This window comes from Punctularia strigosozonata (assembly GCF_000264995.1).
Source record: "Punctularia strigosozonata HHB-11173 SS5 unplaced genomic scaffold PUNSTscaffold_15, whole genome shotgun sequence".
NCBI lineage: Eukaryota > Fungi > Basidiomycota > Agaricomycetes > Corticiales > Punctulariaceae > Punctularia > Punctularia strigosozonata.
Genome location: NW_006767447.1, coordinates 340555 through 356554, shown reverse-complemented (window position 1 = coordinate 356554; position 16000 = coordinate 340555). Strand labels below are relative to the sequence as shown.

General features: G+C 51.0%; 9 protein-coding genes across 9 annotated transcripts; 4 read left to right on the top strand and 5 right to left on the bottom strand.

Annotated features, from left to right (window-relative positions):
- Positions 1 to 1064: 1064 nt before the first annotated feature.
- Positions 1065 to 1481, top strand: PUNSTDRAFT_47177 (uncharacterized protein; the record flags this gene model as incomplete). The annotated part of the gene is made up of 2 exons (XM_007387778.1): positions 1065 to 1217; positions 1269 to 1481. 2 exons carry the CDS (start codon positions 1065 to 1067, stop codon positions 1479 to 1481), a joined length of 366 nt encoding a protein of 121 aa, XP_007387840.1.
- A 189-nt stretch (positions 1482 to 1670) lies between these two features.
- Positions 1671 to 2066, bottom strand: PUNSTDRAFT_138108 (uncharacterized protein; the record flags this gene model as incomplete). Its single annotated transcript, XM_007387777.1, has 3 exons — positions 1671 to 1683; positions 1744 to 1932; positions 1984 to 2066. 3 exons carry the CDS (start codon positions 2064 to 2066, stop codon positions 1671 to 1673), a joined length of 285 nt encoding a protein of 94 aa, XP_007387839.1.
- Positions 2067 to 3531: 1465 nt separating this feature from the next.
- On the bottom strand, positions 3532 to 3981 carry PUNSTDRAFT_75437 (uncharacterized protein; the record flags this gene model as incomplete). Its single annotated transcript, XM_007387776.1, has 1 exon — positions 3532 to 3981. One exon carries the CDS (start codon positions 3979 to 3981, stop codon positions 3532 to 3534), a length of 450 nt encoding a protein of 149 aa, XP_007387838.1.
- Positions 3982 to 4237: 256 nt separating this feature from the next.
- PUNSTDRAFT_75677 (uncharacterized protein) lies at positions 4238 to 5213 on the bottom strand (the record flags this gene model as incomplete). The annotated part of the gene is made up of 3 exons (XM_007387775.1): positions 4238 to 4647; positions 4696 to 5004; positions 5036 to 5213. The coding sequence occupies 3 exons, from the start codon at positions 5211 to 5213 to the stop codon at positions 4238 to 4240; spliced, it is 897 nt and encodes a 298-aa protein (XP_007387837.1).
- A 2540-nt stretch (positions 5214 to 7753) lies between these two features.
- PUNSTDRAFT_55251 (PLP-dependent transferase) lies at positions 7754 to 9479 on the top strand. The gene is made up of 7 exons (XM_007387774.1): positions 7754 to 7887; positions 7941 to 8186; positions 8239 to 8668; positions 8737 to 8819; positions 8867 to 9060; positions 9114 to 9260; positions 9311 to 9479. The coding sequence occupies exons 1-7, from the start codon at positions 7764 to 7766 to the stop codon at positions 9380 to 9382; spliced, it is 1296 nt and encodes a 431-aa protein (XP_007387836.1). The 5' UTR covers positions 7754 to 7763; the 3' UTR covers positions 9383 to 9479.
- Positions 9480 to 9487: 8 nt separating this feature from the next.
- Positions 9488 to 10633, bottom strand: PUNSTDRAFT_122618 (arp2/3 complex; the record flags this gene model as incomplete). The annotated part of the gene is made up of 5 exons (XM_007387773.1): positions 10551 to 10633; positions 10262 to 10500; positions 9955 to 10205; positions 9564 to 9904; positions 9488 to 9512 (listed from the first exon to the last, which is right to left on the bottom strand). Exons 1-5 carry the CDS (start codon positions 10610 to 10612, stop codon positions 9488 to 9490), a joined length of 918 nt encoding a protein of 305 aa, XP_007387835.1. The 5' UTR covers positions 10613 to 10633.
- A 38-nt stretch (positions 10634 to 10671) lies between these two features.
- On the top strand, positions 10672 to 12739 carry PUNSTDRAFT_55250 (uncharacterized protein). Its single transcript, XM_007387772.1, has 10 exons — positions 10672 to 10737; positions 10786 to 10842; positions 10901 to 10945; positions 10995 to 11063; positions 11113 to 11246; positions 11301 to 11411; positions 11459 to 11501; positions 11553 to 12011; positions 12068 to 12230; positions 12284 to 12739. The coding sequence occupies exons 1-10, from the start codon at positions 10734 to 10736 to the stop codon at positions 12657 to 12659; spliced, it is 1461 nt and encodes a 486-aa protein (XP_007387834.1). The 5' UTR covers positions 10672 to 10733; the 3' UTR covers positions 12660 to 12739.
- An 11-nt stretch (positions 12740 to 12750) lies between these two features.
- Positions 12751 to 14124, bottom strand: PUNSTDRAFT_92359 (uncharacterized protein). Its single transcript, XM_007387771.1, has 8 exons — positions 14006 to 14124; positions 13833 to 13948; positions 13770 to 13782; positions 13645 to 13722; positions 13509 to 13591; positions 13304 to 13459; positions 12894 to 13244; positions 12751 to 12843 (listed from the first exon to the last, which is right to left on the bottom strand). The coding sequence occupies exons 1-8, from the start codon at positions 14107 to 14109 to the stop codon at positions 12785 to 12787; spliced, it is 960 nt and encodes a 319-aa protein (XP_007387833.1). The 5' UTR covers positions 14110 to 14124; the 3' UTR covers positions 12751 to 12784.
- Positions 14125 to 14225: 101 nt separating this feature from the next.
- Positions 14226 to 15428, top strand: PUNSTDRAFT_92355 (uncharacterized protein). The gene is made up of 7 exons (XM_007387770.1): positions 14226 to 14333; positions 14394 to 14427; positions 14489 to 14535; positions 14591 to 14634; positions 14685 to 14776; positions 14828 to 14903; positions 14965 to 15428. The coding sequence occupies exons 1-7, from the start codon at positions 14303 to 14305 to the stop codon at positions 15202 to 15204; spliced, it is 564 nt and encodes a 187-aa protein (XP_007387832.1). The 5' UTR covers positions 14226 to 14302; the 3' UTR covers positions 15205 to 15428.
- Positions 15429 to 16000: the final 572 nt, after the last annotated feature.

The window sequence follows — 16000 nt, the reverse complement described above, 5'->3', positions numbered from 1 at the left end:
GAGCCGCCAACGCGGTCGACGTTCGGCGTCGCCTTTCACCCTCGCGCCCTCCATCGCCCAACGCCGAGCGCGAGCCGCCAACGCGGTCGCGTTCGGCGTCGCCTCCCACCCTCGCACCCTCCATCGCCCAACGCCGAACGCGAGCCGCCAACGCGGTTGCACTCGGGTTCGCCTCCCTCCATCACGCCACCTCCGCCCAGCGTGAGCCGCTAACGGCGGTCGCGCCCCTCCCGCTACTTGCCCATCGCCTACCGCCCCTCGCTCAGTGCCAGCACCCTCCCCCACTCCCCCTATGTCTATGGGCGGCATGTCTACGCTGCTTACGTAATCACCATTCACTAATAGTACTCGATACAATTTTGTCACTTATATAAAATATGATGAAAAATAATAATTCTTTACTAGAATTTGGAAGATTATCAGTGATATATAATAAATAAATAAAAGTAATTTTATTCAGATGACTATAATATCTATCAAGCATATGATTGCTGTAGAGTTTACATAGGATATATAGTTTCAGTAACACTAGTGTGTGAGCTATATAGCACTAAGGTATGCCCTACATAGCTACTGTAGCCATGACAGTACCCTCTATAGCACCTATAGCACTATGATAGCATTGGCTGGCAGATTTCTAGCATGGGTAGCAAAGGACATCGCTATGGACCTATGGAGGCTATATTGCACTACACAGTGCCATATAGTGATCTAGATTTTTTCAGATGAAAGAGATTGTTGATGACAACTCTCAACTGAATGCCATCCAGGAGGTAAGTATATGATCACCCTATTGACTGGATTGAACTGACGGTGTCCGCAGTAGCATATGCTGGCGCAATGCATTCGCTTTTTCTTCGTTAAGCCTCAGCAGATGTTGATGGGTGCCATCAAGAGTGTGCAAAATAGCCTCACCACCTGAAATATCCAACCTCGTATCCCAGCCTATGCAACTGATCCATACGTCAAGACCGTTGTCGATAAGTGGCTTGTCAATAAAGCCACAGAAATAAAAAGTCACATGCAAAAAAAGGTGATCCGATGACCCGATACATGTTTCTTGCATGCGGTTACTGATTACTCAAAATGAGATCTTTGGACAAGTGATAGCCACAACACCCATTGAAGAATTTACTGCCGAATTCGTGAAGAATTGGTGGCAAGGACCTTTACCGGCATCATTTCCGACCGACACTATGGCAGTGCTAGCTCTAATGGTGAGTCAGCTAATGCTTCAGCTCGATGTTGCTCATTATCTGGCCATGCAGACCATGATCGTGGAGCCATTGGTGCAGTCATCGACCACCAATGGAAAAGGCAAAACTTTGAGGTCTTGCAAAATGCACCGAGCAGCTGCACTTGCTGAGGAAGCTGAAGAGCCCAGCCCATTGGCGGCTCTGCCCCCCGACACATCAATGGATATCAAAGGATCGTTCATGAACACAGAACCTGCGGCAACTGAAAACAATGCCGAAGCTTGAATTCGTGGCGGGACGACAGGCTTTTGGGATAAATTGGAAGCTGAACTAGACGGCATCTACAAGAGGTTAGGTTGCTGGTACGTTATCACCAAGTCACAAGTCGCAAGCACCGACGGCCTGGGACTTGTTGAGCAGACCATGAAGACCCTTAGGCCACCCTGGGCTGAGTGAGTACGGCATTCATTAAGCTCAGTATACAATTCTGATAAGACCATGCTGTAGGTGAGACAGACAAATGGTACAACACGACAAGGCCAAATACCCAAAGGCAACTGCCCACTTCAACTTCGTTTCGTCTGAGGAGATCAACTCAGTGTTGATGGCCATGCAGTTGACGCCGAACGTGCCGGCGACGAACACCACGCAGACCATGAACACCTCACAGACCACGGACACCTTGCAGACCGTGAACACCTCACAAACAGAGAACACCTTGTAAACAGAGAACACCCTGCAGATGATCAATGCCCCACAGACAATCAACACCCCGCAGACAACGAACACCTCGTAGACCTCGAATGCCCCGCCAATGATGAGGCCGTTGATCACGAGGCAGGTGACAATGGCCACATCGTCGATGAACATCTCGCCGTCTGCGTTGAGCTCGCAGTTTACACCCTTGTAGATTGTGGTGCAGTCCACGATCCCTGCTCAACAATAGGATATCGTAGACTAGAGGTGTATACATGTATCAACGAAAATATGATCTCCCTTACTGATGTATTATGAACCAAGAGCCCATCGTTCGCATGACCTACCTGCCGATATTGAGGATAACATTGGTATTTTGTATGGTGGGAACTATTTACCATCTATGGATGGACATGTCCATATCTGGCGGTGATTCCAGTGCCCCTGGATCCCACCGGATGCACCAGCACGCATCCAGTGGTTGGCAGGGGCGGTGGAATCCTGTGTCAAGGTCAGTGGAATCTGGCAGCCAACTCGTTCGCTGGTTTCCACCATTCGCTTGGTAGCAAGACATGGCAAAGTCACATCATAGCATAGCATTACATAAGCATACTTACTTTACAGTATGGCACGCTCATACAAATTTCCCGCAATATGACCCTCCACTAATTTGTGGACAGCCACCAACCCAGTCACGTGCGTGTTGACTTTGCACCTTTGTCGTGCGACGACATGAGGTTCAGCAGAGGTATCAATTAGAATACAGAATACATGCCCGTCTGTATACGAGACCCTCTAATTTAAATACATGGTGTTTGGGGTTGTGTCAGTCCAGGTACGACGAGGTTTTTTGGCGTGTAAGTCTCTATATATTTCTCCACCAACTTCATGGATGTGCTCGAAGACATCCCGAATGTGCTTTGCCTGCTTCAGATGAAGGGTACCCTTTCTGATGACCTCTTTGATTGCATCGAGGTCTCGCTCAACAGCTACGAGCTTGGCTGGAGTGATACATACCTATTTCAGACTTGAGAAATGCATCCGCGGCAAGTAGGCACGTGTAACTCACTTCATTAGGTTCCAGTAATTTGCTCCTGCAGTCCTGAGAGTCCCGTTCAACACGCGGCCGCTCTTCGTCGCTTTGCTCCCACCTATCTGGCAACCTCTCTGTATGGTCTGCAAGGATCCTCTCTTCACCCTCCGTTGTCTCTCTGGCACTGCTGGTAGTCTGAATTGCACAGACCGGTGGTTCCTCTTGAATGCATTGCAAGATCTTCCGCTGTATCGGTGCGGGTTGTTCAATGGCTGCGGGCAGCGAGCTGGTTTCAGCATGAATGGCCGGGAGTCAATAGAACAGGACCAATCATTCACAATGCAGTGCTGTGAAAAAGTGATGATCCGTTCTGTAGTCGAACTTGAGGTGTGCATTTGCAGTGTGAACCAAATGCTTGCACAACAGAAAATGGCTGATGAGATAGTGTGGGCAGCTACAGGTCCACGTCTTCAGGCTGGTGTGGTAGGAGCCTGGCTCTCTCTTCGCATTTTCCCAGATCTGTGTAAGCTGTTCCGTGCATCCTTTCGTCTTCTTTGGTTTATACAGCCATTCTAACTCTTTCTTGATAGATCGCTGCTCATCCAGTTATGAGAGGTTGAGCCAGCTGGTCCGGAAGTCCTTTTGCCACTCCGTGATTGCATTGCCGCGGCCTGGGCAAAATCCTGAGAGGATGATGCGGATCTGATTCCGTACATGAGGAAGTGTCTTTGTCAAAATGATGTATGTAACGAGGTCTAGTCCCAGCCGATTAAAGTTTGACAGGTCACAATGCTTCAGAACCCGCCATAGGCTCTCAACAACCATCGTCAATTTCAACACGGGTATCTCAAGTGAGACTGACCGCGCCCAGAGCTTCCACTGCTCTGGGCAGTACCACCGATTCCACATATACTCCCAGACCTGTGACAAGCCGTACTTCACGCAGAAGTGGTACATGTTGGAGACCGCACCTTCGTGGATTTCACTAGGCTCAAGGCAAGTTCCTTTGACATCATTGAATGGAATGGACGGGTGCTGATGGAGGTGTAGGTGCATCTTCTCAATGATCGTGGTCCTGTGCTCAATGGGGCAGAAGGTTGACAGCTCCTTGGCTGTCAGCTTTGGAGGTTCAGGCCAGACAGGTATACACCGAGTGCCTGCTTTAATAATAACAAGAGGAGGTAATGTCGTTGCCAGCTCCCTCTAATTTGTTTTGTCAGTCTACTGGCGAGTTGCTGATGGTTATCAGGTTCTTACCTGGCGATTTGCAATCAGGCTTGCACGCACACCACCGTTGTAGTTCCCAGACATTTCAAAATCCAACCATCAAGATATTCACCAACGTCTCCTCGCAAAACCACGTCGGGTTGATAAACGGGAAGATACCATGCACCTTACGGGGATCATATGCAGCTGATGGTTTGTTTTCCGCCAACCGTTCTTTGACATATTTAATGATATTCCAATAGCAGATTGAGTGCCGTGCTGATGGGAAGACTACCTGGCAGGCACCAATCTCTGAAGGGTCCTTGTCAGAGATCGTAAACCGGATAGACATCAAGTGCCGCCGGAGGAAGATAAGAACTTGCATGAGGATTCTTTGTTTTGCGCTGCCTTTGGATTCACTTACACCCCTTGTGAATAGAAAGGTGAGCGGTAGCGACTGTCCGTTTGCCTCTGCAACAAATGCAAAAAGTTTGTATCCAGCTGCATTCATCTTGACTAGCAGAACCTGTAAGTGCGTGCATACCGAACATGGAATATACTCACACATTGAGTCAACGCACAGCTCAACTGCCTTTGCACCCCACATGCGAAGAGAGTCTTTAAAGGCATAGGCAAATGATGACCGGCCCTCCTCCTCTGATATAGGGATTATCTCAACGGTACCTCCATCAGCTTGCTTCAGAAGCATCTGAGCTGATGTTACTTCATCATGATTCAACCGCCAGACTCTCTCATTTAGCTTGGACCACCGTGCATAGACTTGGTGCTCGGTAATCCAGTTTTTGTCTGTGAGCTTGCCAGTCTTGTATTTCTTCAATATTACATCCCAAATCTGCCAAAATAGGTACATTACTCACTCTCTCGTTGTTGTCATGTTGAGAACTTATTGCGCTCGGTGTTAGCTCCCGATTATTCTCGATTAATGCAATAACATCTTTGGGAATGGATATATCGGTGACACGTTCATGAGCAAGATCATGGCACATCTGGATATAAACTAGACCCGGCACATTGTCGATGAAGGTAAAATGTAGCCAGCTGTTACATTGGAAGCACACCATTGTACATCGTGCCTGGCGTTTGGTTGGATCCTCGTGGTGACTGCTCTTCATCTGCTGTCCTTCAAGCTGCTGACAATAGTATGAGACAATAACTCCGTTGCGGACCTTCTTGATCACCTTCTGGCTGAGCTCAAGCAGGTGAGTCATGTCATCGTATTGACCACTTGACAACTCACTTCCAGTTATACCCTGTAGCTTTTGCAAGATGCCTCCGCAAGGCATTTGCACGTGAATGTATAGGTGCTGGTCCATCCAACATACTGTCAAAGATATCCTTGTGGCATATACTGATATATGTATTCAGCTTGAAGGCACCGTCGCGGTGCTGCTCAAGCAATCGGGTGCAGTCAGCTAGAGACAGGATTGATGGTTAGGCTTTTGGAATGTCTGATTGTATGGTAGGGTTCATGTTCTCCTTGTCTGATCTCTTGCTACTGTACTTTTACAACTGTAAGTTTGGCCAGGTCAGAGGGGACAGGGGACACCCCCCAAGTTCGGGGCTGTGGGAAGTTCATCCGCAGCCTGCCTGGGGGACACATGCCCACGAGGTCAGATTTCTTTATCACACGGTCAGATTCAGGACTCTCACGGTCAGAGATAATGTGTCCCGGAGGTTCAGGGTGCCAGGGGACAGTAGGTTCAGTTCGGGTGCCCCGGGAACGTGGGACGAACTTACAGTCATAAAAGTACAGTAATCTTGCTCTTCTGGTTTCTTTCCATGCACGTTGAGCATGTCTTCGAGTAACCACTGCTGCAGACACACAAGGGGAATAACTCTTGTGGGCCGTCAAACACACTGGTTGCACTTGGGCATGATTTCAAGATGGAGACAATAAATACGGCTTGCAGGCAGCCCCAGGAGTGTATATACAGCAGAGTATTACCTCAGCTTGCTCAGGTATCTTGGATGCCGGTAATTAGTAAGCATCAGCAACCGTGGCGGTGCTAAGTTTGTGGCGATGCACTTTTACCGTGTCAAACTCTTTTTTTAAGAATGTGATCTACTCGTGCAATGGCAATGCAAGCGAAGGTGAAGGCGTGGGGCACCCACCTTTTTTCCAGTAGTGGGATACGACGGCATATGTCCCCCACGACGCAGGCTCCTAATACCATCCGCTCATACCATGTCTCGCTCCTCAATCCTATGGGCGTGGGCGAGGCTGCATCCTAGAGGGATGGGAGTTAGTATCCATATTGAGACATGTATTATGTCAGATCCAAATCGGGAATAGGGACCTTCCTTTTATATCGGCGTAAGTGAGGAGCGGACACAGTAGAGCGGCTGGCCAAACTCGACATTTCAAATTGCGGCAAGAGCTCAGCAGCCCTGGTTACCACCCAATGTAGGGTCTCAGCTAACATTGACCTTCTTGCTCGTCTCAGAGTTTTAGTTTCGTGATGGATATATTATGCTAGGTATGCACCTGCTCTTCTGGGAAGAATAATGCAGCAAGTGTATCCCAGGTTGTAACTACGAAATGTATTGTCCTCTGATAGAGCTGTAGAGCTGTTGATCTTCATGAGTGGATGAACAGATGACTGCCAGGGGGGTGAAAAAAAGGAGCTGAAAGTCCCCGCCTTGGGATCGAACGTGCGACCCCGGCAAAAAAGCTCCTCATGGACTAACACATGTTAACACCTAAACCACCGGTCCGTAGCAAAGACCAGTATCCCTATCAATATAACCTTGTTTTCTGGCGGGAGGGCATGTCAATGCTCGCATTTGGATGGCTCAGGTCCTGCATCCACACCGGTGCATACAGTTCAGTCTAAAATGTGCTGTAACTGCTTGTCACTTCTCCAGTAGCAACTGATAAAGGTAAGCGGAGAGGCGTCGCCTTGGGCTCGAACACGCGACCTTCCCACGTGCGCAAAAACATATGACGATGTGCTAACCACTTCACCAGCGACCTGTGCTAACATCTCCACACATGTTATATATAAAGTTGCTTTGGGGCATACTGCCACTGTCCACTACCGACAATGCCTCACGAAGCCACCTGGGCACGAAGCAACTGACCTGTCATGTTGATATAACATGCGGGTGAGGGTGATGGTATTGCAGCAGAGCACTCGTCACTAAGTGTGGCTTCGCCTGCCTCTTGCAGAGCTGGACAATGTGTGGTAATGAAAACCCTAGGTCGAGGGTTATCAGGAAACTGAGGTGTGCCAAGAGGTGCCGCAATCTGAAATGTCAAGTTTGGCCAGCCGCTCTACCGTGTCCGCTCCTCACTTACGCCGATATAAAAGGAAGGTCCCTATTCCCGATTTGGATCTGACATAATACATGTCTCAATATGGATACTAACTCCCATCCCTCTAGGATGCAGCCTCACCCACGCCCATAGGATTGAGGAACGAGACACGGTACGAGCGGATGGTATTAGGAGCCTGCCCGCGACGACCATGTCTCGTTCAGCAGACGCGTCTGAGCCAGTCACGTGATAGTCAGTGGTGGCTGTCCTCTAATTAGTGGAGGGTCTTATTGGTCAAAACCTCATACGACGTTCGTATCTTGCACATCACCGGTGACCGCGTTTTGCTGCTTCAATGACAGCTCTGGACTTCGATTCGAAGGGATGCACCTACAACCCGCAATCAAAGCCGCCCAGCTTCGGCCATGACATGCTGAAATACTTTAGCTTTCGCGATGGATACGTGAATTTAAATCATGGTAGGTTCTGTGGTCGTGAATATTGAGAGACGTGGTACTTAGCCTGGTTACAGGATCATACGGCTCACTTCCTCGGCCCGTCCAGACAGCATGCGAGGACATGGCACAACAGATCGAAGCATGCCCAGACAAATTCATGCGGCTGACCTACCAATCCCTCTTGATTGATTCAAGATCAAGAGTTGCACGTTTGTTGGGGGCACATACAGATGAATGTGTTCTGGTCCCGAATGCGACACATGGTATCAATACAGTACTGCGGAATATCCAGTGGAATGACGGCGACATTTTGATTGGAGGTATGTTGACTTGCGATTGAGCTATCGATCACCCATGGTTCACGTTCTTTAGCTTCGACGACCTATGTCAACGTCAATCATACCCTGCAGTACCTCCATGACGTGCACCCCACTACAACTCTTGCGCCTTTCCACATCCGCTTTCCTACCAGTCACTCCGCCATCGTGGAGAGCTTTCGCGAGCATCTGCGAATTGTGAAGGCCACGCTACCGGGACTGCAGAAATCGTCGGCTTCTGTTGCTCCGAAGATGGTTGCCGTCATTGATAGCATCGTTTCTAACCCCGGTGTTCGTCTCCCCTGGCAGGAGATGGTTAGCCTGTGCCGCGAGGAAGGCGTCTGGTCAGTTGTAGATGCTGCTCATTCCATTGGCCAAGAGCCCGATATCAACTTGAGCGAATCGCGGCCTGATTTCTTTGTGACGAATTGTCACAAGTGGTTATTCGCGAAGCGAGGTTGCGCTTGCCTCTATGTCCCTTTTCGGTATGATGTGTGCTGCCCAACCTATTGCGATAGCTGACAAAACTCTAATTTCATTTGCTGGGCTGCAGAAATCAACACATTACCAGGTCGTCTATCCCGACAGGCAATGCCTACCAGACATCGCCGCCCAATTTCGTGAAACAACATGAATGTTTGTCCTCGCGACTAGAATTATCTATCCGTGCTCATAAGATGCAGGGACTGGTACCGTTGATTGGGTACCATACTTGAGCATTAAAGCTGCGCTTGAATTCAGACAGTGGATTGGTGGCGAGGCCGCGATTTTGGAATACTGCCACAAGCTCGCGTTGAAGGGCGGAAGGCGCCTTGCAGAGATAATGGGCACCGAACTGATGGATCAAACCCCGGACAGCGAGTTAACGCTCAGCATGGTGAATAATTCCGCTTTCGCGAATAGCTCCAGGTCACTGAGAAAATGTACAAGGTGAACGTCAGACTTCCTTTCCCCGACGAGCTGCTGTCGCTCGGCGATATGAATGCGAAACTACTCGACGAATACAACACCTTCGCCGGGGTGTTTCGTCACGATGGAAAGTGGTGGACACGATGCAGCGCGCAGGTTTGGAACGAGGTCAGTACACGCCATCCCGGGTTCGTCACTGGCACTAAGATCTTCTCCAGATCTCCGACTTCGAGTATTTAGGGAAGGTGTTCAATACGATCGCAAAGGAATTGTCGTCAATCCACACTTAGATTGCATCTGATTTAATGCACAACTTCGCCTGCGTCCAAGCTGTATATTATACATCCGTCCCAAACGTCACCGACAGTTCATACGTGCCATTACCGCCGCACGTTTTACCGGGTGACCATGGTACGCCCACTGTGTGCAACATTATGAGTCCATAGACATCTCGAAGTAAGCAGGACGCACCTTGCAGTTTTGCGCTCGCCTACCGCCACCTCAGTCTTTGCACGATTGAGCACCTTCTGGAACTCTGAGACGCGGTACCGCATGCGAGAATGCATGTAAGCCTTGGAGCACTTGATGTGATAGTGAAGATAATCTCGGAAGAGCTGAATGTGGCTGATGGTTCCAGCCGAGACTACTGTGTTTGCGAAGTGGCGGGGAAAGAGTACGAAGGTGACATAACCAACATTCTCGGATCTAATCAAACCTGGAACATGCCGGATTTCCAGCGGAGGGTCGCGATTAGAATACAGGACTTGAGGGGCGTTTTGGATGGTAGGAAGTCGACGCGCGTCAACGAACTCCTGAAGCACATAATGAGACGCTGTGAACCGCTTGTGATTCATGAACTCGCCTGTAGGAAAACCTTGCCGATGATGCGATCGGTTTCTTCACGGAAAACGGTCGAAAATATGACAGTGACACGATCATGGGAGGCCTGAATGTAGATTGCCTCCTCATCGCGATAGTGAATAGCCATGAGGTCACCCTGCCCTGAGCCTGATGCCTCCAACCGCTTCTGAGCTTGGAAGGCTCGTTCGAACGGAGCTGCCAGAGCGTTACGCTTCAGCAAAGATAGGGACTTGATCAAGGCCTCGCGAGACTCTGTATGGATTCTTAAGAGACTCATGGCCAGAGTTCACGCAGCGGTACGGGCGCACCTCCGTCCGGTGGCAACTGTTCCAAGTCAATCTCCAGCGACACGTTATAATCCGGCTCCGGTTCCGATTTGAGCAAAGCGCCGTATTCACGCCCAAGAATGTCCAAAGCCCCAAATTGTACAAGTTCGTCCCAACAGCGGATGTTCATCGACAGAAGGATGATAGACTTCTTGTCCGGGGTCGACAGGCGGAAGCGCACACCGTCGAAATCTACGAATTGAACATCGAGAGACGAAGGCCTGATACGAGGTCATTCTCATAATCCCCTGATCGAAATGGGAGTGTATACTTTGCCGCCTTATCCTGCAGGGTCTGCTGAATGATTACGTTGTGTGGTTCAAGGAGGATCATCGCAGCGGAAGTCTGAGTCTGAGCTCGGCACAGCGCCCCTTGTCTCTCTCCCGATCACATCACACTCAATTTTGTGCAATACCCGACTGTCCGCCAGCCTCTCATAAAAACATCGTTCAACATGGGTAAGTCGTTTGCTAATGTATCGAGCTGCCTCCCATCATGGTCTACAGCACCCAAGAAAACTGGAAAGCAGAAAATGTCGCTCAACGAGTTCCTGGGTGATAACGGTATGCACCCATCGGCCGCTACACTCCCATCATCAATGCTCATGCCTCTCATGACAAGCACTGGGGTCGTGGGCCGACGAGATGGATTCCCTCCCGACCGCCCGTACGTCAACCAACCCGTCAACGTCGATAGTCGCTCACCTCTGTCACAGCCGCTGCACGCGAGGACGATGGGTATTCCGGAGACAGACGAGGACGTGATGATTTTCTTTCATCAAGGCGTTCGTCACATCGCTATGAACCGCCGGCACTGTGCTAAAATGATGATAGCTGACAGAGGCTTCGGTGGCCCTCCTCGGGAAGATCTACCCTTACCTTCGCAGCCCCCGTACACAGCATTCGTTGGAAATCTGGCTTTTGACCTGCAAGAAATAGAGCTGGAAGGTTTTTTTGCCCCATCCAAGGTCCGCATCGCCGTCCGCGACGCCTCTTTCTGAAGATCCTCACCAATGCGTTAGACCAAATCTGTGAAAATCATCAAAGACAGAGACGACAGACCAAAAGGATTCGGATATATAGAGTTTGAGACTCTCGATGGTTTGAAGGATGGAATTTCTCGTTCGGGCACTGTGAGTTCTACGTTTGAAGCGCCTTCTACCGCTCATGTCAGTATCAGAATCTGAATGGGCGCACGGTGCGCGTAAGCGTCGCTGAACCCCGTACGCCCTTCTCAACATACCACTTTTCACACGTTAACCACATTTCTCCAGCCAAGGAACGAGGTTTCGGTAGTGGCGGATTCGACGACGAGAAGTTCGCGAGCCCATGGAGGCGGGATGGGCCTTTACCAGACCTCCCGAACTCACGCGAATCGTCTCGTCGTCCCTCACGCTTCGATGCGGAACGTGTTCAAGCGAGTGCCTCCGATGGCATCAACGACTGGCGCTCCTCGCCACGTGGCCCTCCTCCACCTCTTCCCGGCGACGATCGTGAGGCCCCCTCGTTCAGAAGAAAGGCCTCGGGCTTGCGGAATGATACTCCTGCTGGCCCTGCGGACGTGGAAGATACTTGGGCGAAAGGATCGAAGTTCAAGCCTTCGGAAGAGCCCCCGTCTCGGTTTGGCAGCATGCGGGGCCGAGGAGACATGGGACCGCCTCCTTCGTCTGAGGCAGAAGGCGATTGGAGGAGTGCTGCGCGGCCTCGCCCTGCTGGTCGAGATAGCACTTCGCGTGAGCTATTTCACGAGGCCTGATTTGTGCAAAATTGACCTTTGCTTTCATGACAGCGAGCAGTTCGGTCCCTCCGACCCCAAACATGGGTCGCCGTCGCCTCGAGCTTTTACCGAGGTCCAACGCTGCTTCGGCTTCTCCGACCCCGCTCTCCTCGCCCAAAATGGCTTCAGCCCAGGCTACATCAGCCCCTCGGTCCAATCCGTTCGGGGATGCCAGGTACCGTCACCCGTACCGGATCGTATTGCGCTCAATTGACCCTTGTGCACCAGACCAGTGGATGTTTCGAATCGCGAAGCGGCTATCACAGAACGGCTCGAGAAAGAGCGCGAGGCTATCAAGGATAAAGCTACTTTCCCAATGGGGCGGACCACCTCCCAGCAGCGTTCCTCGCGGGAAGGCCATTCCATGTCTCGCAGCTCTTCCCATGCAGGTGAAGCGCGCTCGCCCGGTGCATCCATTCCCTCCACTCCAAGCTCCAGGACCTTCAACGCCTCGGCCGCAGGCGTTCGGCCTGCTATATCCTTCGCCAGAGCTGCAGGCAACAAAAACGTGGACGCTGCGCCCGACGAGGCAGCCAAGGGAACGGCCGAGGTTGAAGCCGAAGTTAACGAAGTAGCTAATCAACTTGGCGAAACGACGATCTAAGAAAGCTGGGCAAAACCGTGGTATTGACGCCCATGTATCTTATGCTTATGCACTTTGATATTGAAATATGCAACAACCTCTCCTGAATCTTGTGCGGAGTTTGGAATCTTCTGGTCACTATTCCATCACCGCTCATCGGCACCCCTCCGTAGCTCTGGGTCGACGTACTTCATACGACCACGCCCTATAAATGACCGTTCAGGAAGGCGGCAGCGTTGAGAATCTCGCACTTACCCTTGAAGCGTACTCCATTCCTTGTGTTTTGCTCCTCGTACTGTTCGCGTATTCTTTCAAGTTCCCTTCTTCGGGCAGCCTCTAGACGCTCCTTCTCCTCCCTTTCCAGTCTCGCGTCGTACTCTTCTTCGGTTTCTTGAGGAGGGGCGTGGTCTAAGGTATCGGTCGATTGCGCTGCATGATCATCTTTGGAGGGCGGGGTTGAAACTGATCGTTTCCTGTGCTTGCGCCGCTTGGACTTCTTCTTGCGGAGAGAGTCCGGGGAACGGGAACGGGAGTCGTGGCGTCGATGTTTCCTGAGTGCCTCTTCGTCAGATTCCTTTCGTGATTCGGCCTTGGGTGCGACTTCGTCTGAGTAAATGGGAAGTACATGAGCTGTCTGGCAATGCGGAATTATTAGAGCAACCGGCCTTTCGAGGCTGTGGACTTTCTGCGCAACTCGAGCTCCCCGCAATTCACGACGACGACAGGTGTAAGAGGCCGATCCTTCTCATCGGTCGGCAGCTCCGCAATCTTCTGAACTACTTCATACCCACGGATAACCTTGCCGAACACGACATGTTTGCCTGGAAACCGCGTTAGCAATGAGTTTCATTGATGGTAGAATGGGAAGACCATTCAGATGAGGACATGGCCGCAGGGTTATGAAGAACTGGGAATTGTTCGTATTCGGTCCTTTATTAGCCATGCATAAGAGGCTGTATACGTGAGTACAATGGAGACTACAAGAATCCGCGTATGATCGACGTACCCTTCGGAGTCCAACGGTAAGGATAGGTCTTCGTCCGGGAAAGGTCCACCATATATACTCTCGCCTCCTGTGCCATTCCTAAAGCAGGTTAGGAGGATATCAAGATTTGGAGTGTCAGGACATGCCGCTTTGTAAAGTCTATATCGAGGTCAGGATCATTCCCTGTTCCCGTTGAGTTCACAACCCACCTCCTCCTTGAATCATGAAATCCTTTATTGAACGATGTATGATAGAGTTCTTGTAGTATAAGGGACGTTCTGATATCGGCGAGACGCCTTGTTCACCCGTACATAGCACCCGAAAGCTGAGGAAGCACATCAATGTAGGTTAACGTCCAACGACCGTAGCGAACCGCACGCACTTTTCGCTGGTCTTGGGAGCCGAGTCCGAGTACAACTCGAATATCACTCGGCCGAGGACCTCATTTCCGTGCGCAATGTCAAAATACGTGCGGGGACGCACCATGGCACTGGCAGTGGGGTGTGCAAAGGAGCGGACCAGTCACGCGCGAAAACGCGTCAAAGGTGCCGACCGCGACCACGTATAGTTGATATTGGGCGCTCGCGTATTTGCGGTCTCATGAGAGCGTCAGCCGCCGGCTCTTGCAGCTCCCACAGCCAGCGCCCCCGGCGACATTCCCCTCGACGGCCGGGCCCATATGCGCGACTTCAACGTGGTGGTACTCGGAGGTACGACTCTGTTCGTCGCGTGTCGCGCTTCGCGACTGACCACAAGACCGCGTTCCTCAGCTGGGGGAGTTGGCAAGTCGGCTCTGACAGCCCGGTGCGCGACTTTTCCTGACTTTCGTGCATCCTGTCGTGTGCTTACACGCTTTTCTGCGTAGATTCATCCGCGACGTCTTCATCGAAAATTATGATCCTACCATCGAGGGTACGTGCGGTTCCCCGTGTGGGCAACATACCCAGTAGCGCTAACTTGCACACAGAGGAGTACAGGCGTACGTTACAGGTTGATGGTACTCTGACATCCGTGAGCATCTTTCCATTCCGCGCATGGACGACCTCACGTATGCCTCCCAGCTCGAGGTGTTAGATACCGCTGGGGCAGATCAGTTCAATGCGATCAATGAAATGTACATCAAGAACGGCCGTGGCTTTCTTCTGGTGTTCAGGTCCGTTCTTACCGTTTCTCTTGGCATTGTCGATTCCATGGTGCTCTTCAGCTTGACGCAAGAAGCCAGCCTACGCGAAGTCGAGATGCTGCGGCAGCAAATATACCGCGTCAAAGGTGGCTCGGCGGTGAGTTGGACGAATCAGTTGCTTCGACGCCTACGGTTCTAATGACAAATGCTGGTCGCAGAAAGTCCCAATCGTTGTCGTCGGTACAAAGCTGGACCTCGTGAACGAGCGCGAAGTTCCACGATCGACAATCCAGGAGCTGGCCGCGCGATGGGGCTTACCTTTCTACGAGACATCGGCCAAACGCAATTGGCAAATATCGACTCCCTTCGAAGATCTGGTGCGTCAAATGCTATCCAGATATCCAGTGGAGTCCGTCCGACGCAAGAAAGGATCAAGAGGCTCTTGCGTGGTGATGTAGAATCTCTGGACGATCTCGATTGCGCCGTGGATCGTCGTTCCTTTTTCTTGATCATGCCACGTTTTCTGACGAGCTTTGACGACCTGTTCATCTGCTTATTATATTCATAGTGTTAATGGTTCTTGCTACACGCTAGCCATCTAGGCAAGAGTGCATAGACATGTACGTAGATATTTTCGTTGCTGGCTGATATATGCCCGCCAAATGTTGCTATACAGCGTTCCACTGAAGGCCGTAATAGTTGTTAGAACTGAGGGGACGAACCTAAGGTCGTAAAACTACAGTATATACTTTGCCGTTTCTGCTTTCCTGTCGCATGTGAGTGGCGGTGTCGTTCATGCCGCCTGCAAGACCGCGGCAATAGAGCTGATTTGCAGCGAGTAAATATTGAGATCGCAATGTTTTTTGGCGCTCCAGACATCTTGGCGTTCGCGACATGCTGAATTGTCGCTAGCTGCGGGCGGCGTCTTCATATATTGAATAGTGTCATGCTCGACATCATCGGTGGAGCTTCACCACCTCAGTACTGTCTATAAACTGCGAGCGGACTCCTCGTCGTGCTCAGATGACCCCCCATGGATTTGTTTAACTTCGATGGTTTGCCCAAGTCGCCTCGGTGTCTAGTCGATGACCCTCTCCCTTACACCGCCACTTCTGACTCCTTGCTTGAACCGTCTCTCGCTGGCAACAACTTCGCAGACTCTGCTGGTCACGGAGATTCGTGTGCAGTAGGCCATGGACTCAGGGGGTCTGATGCGCTTGACGTGGTACGTGATGATCTGCACCGTGAGGCTTA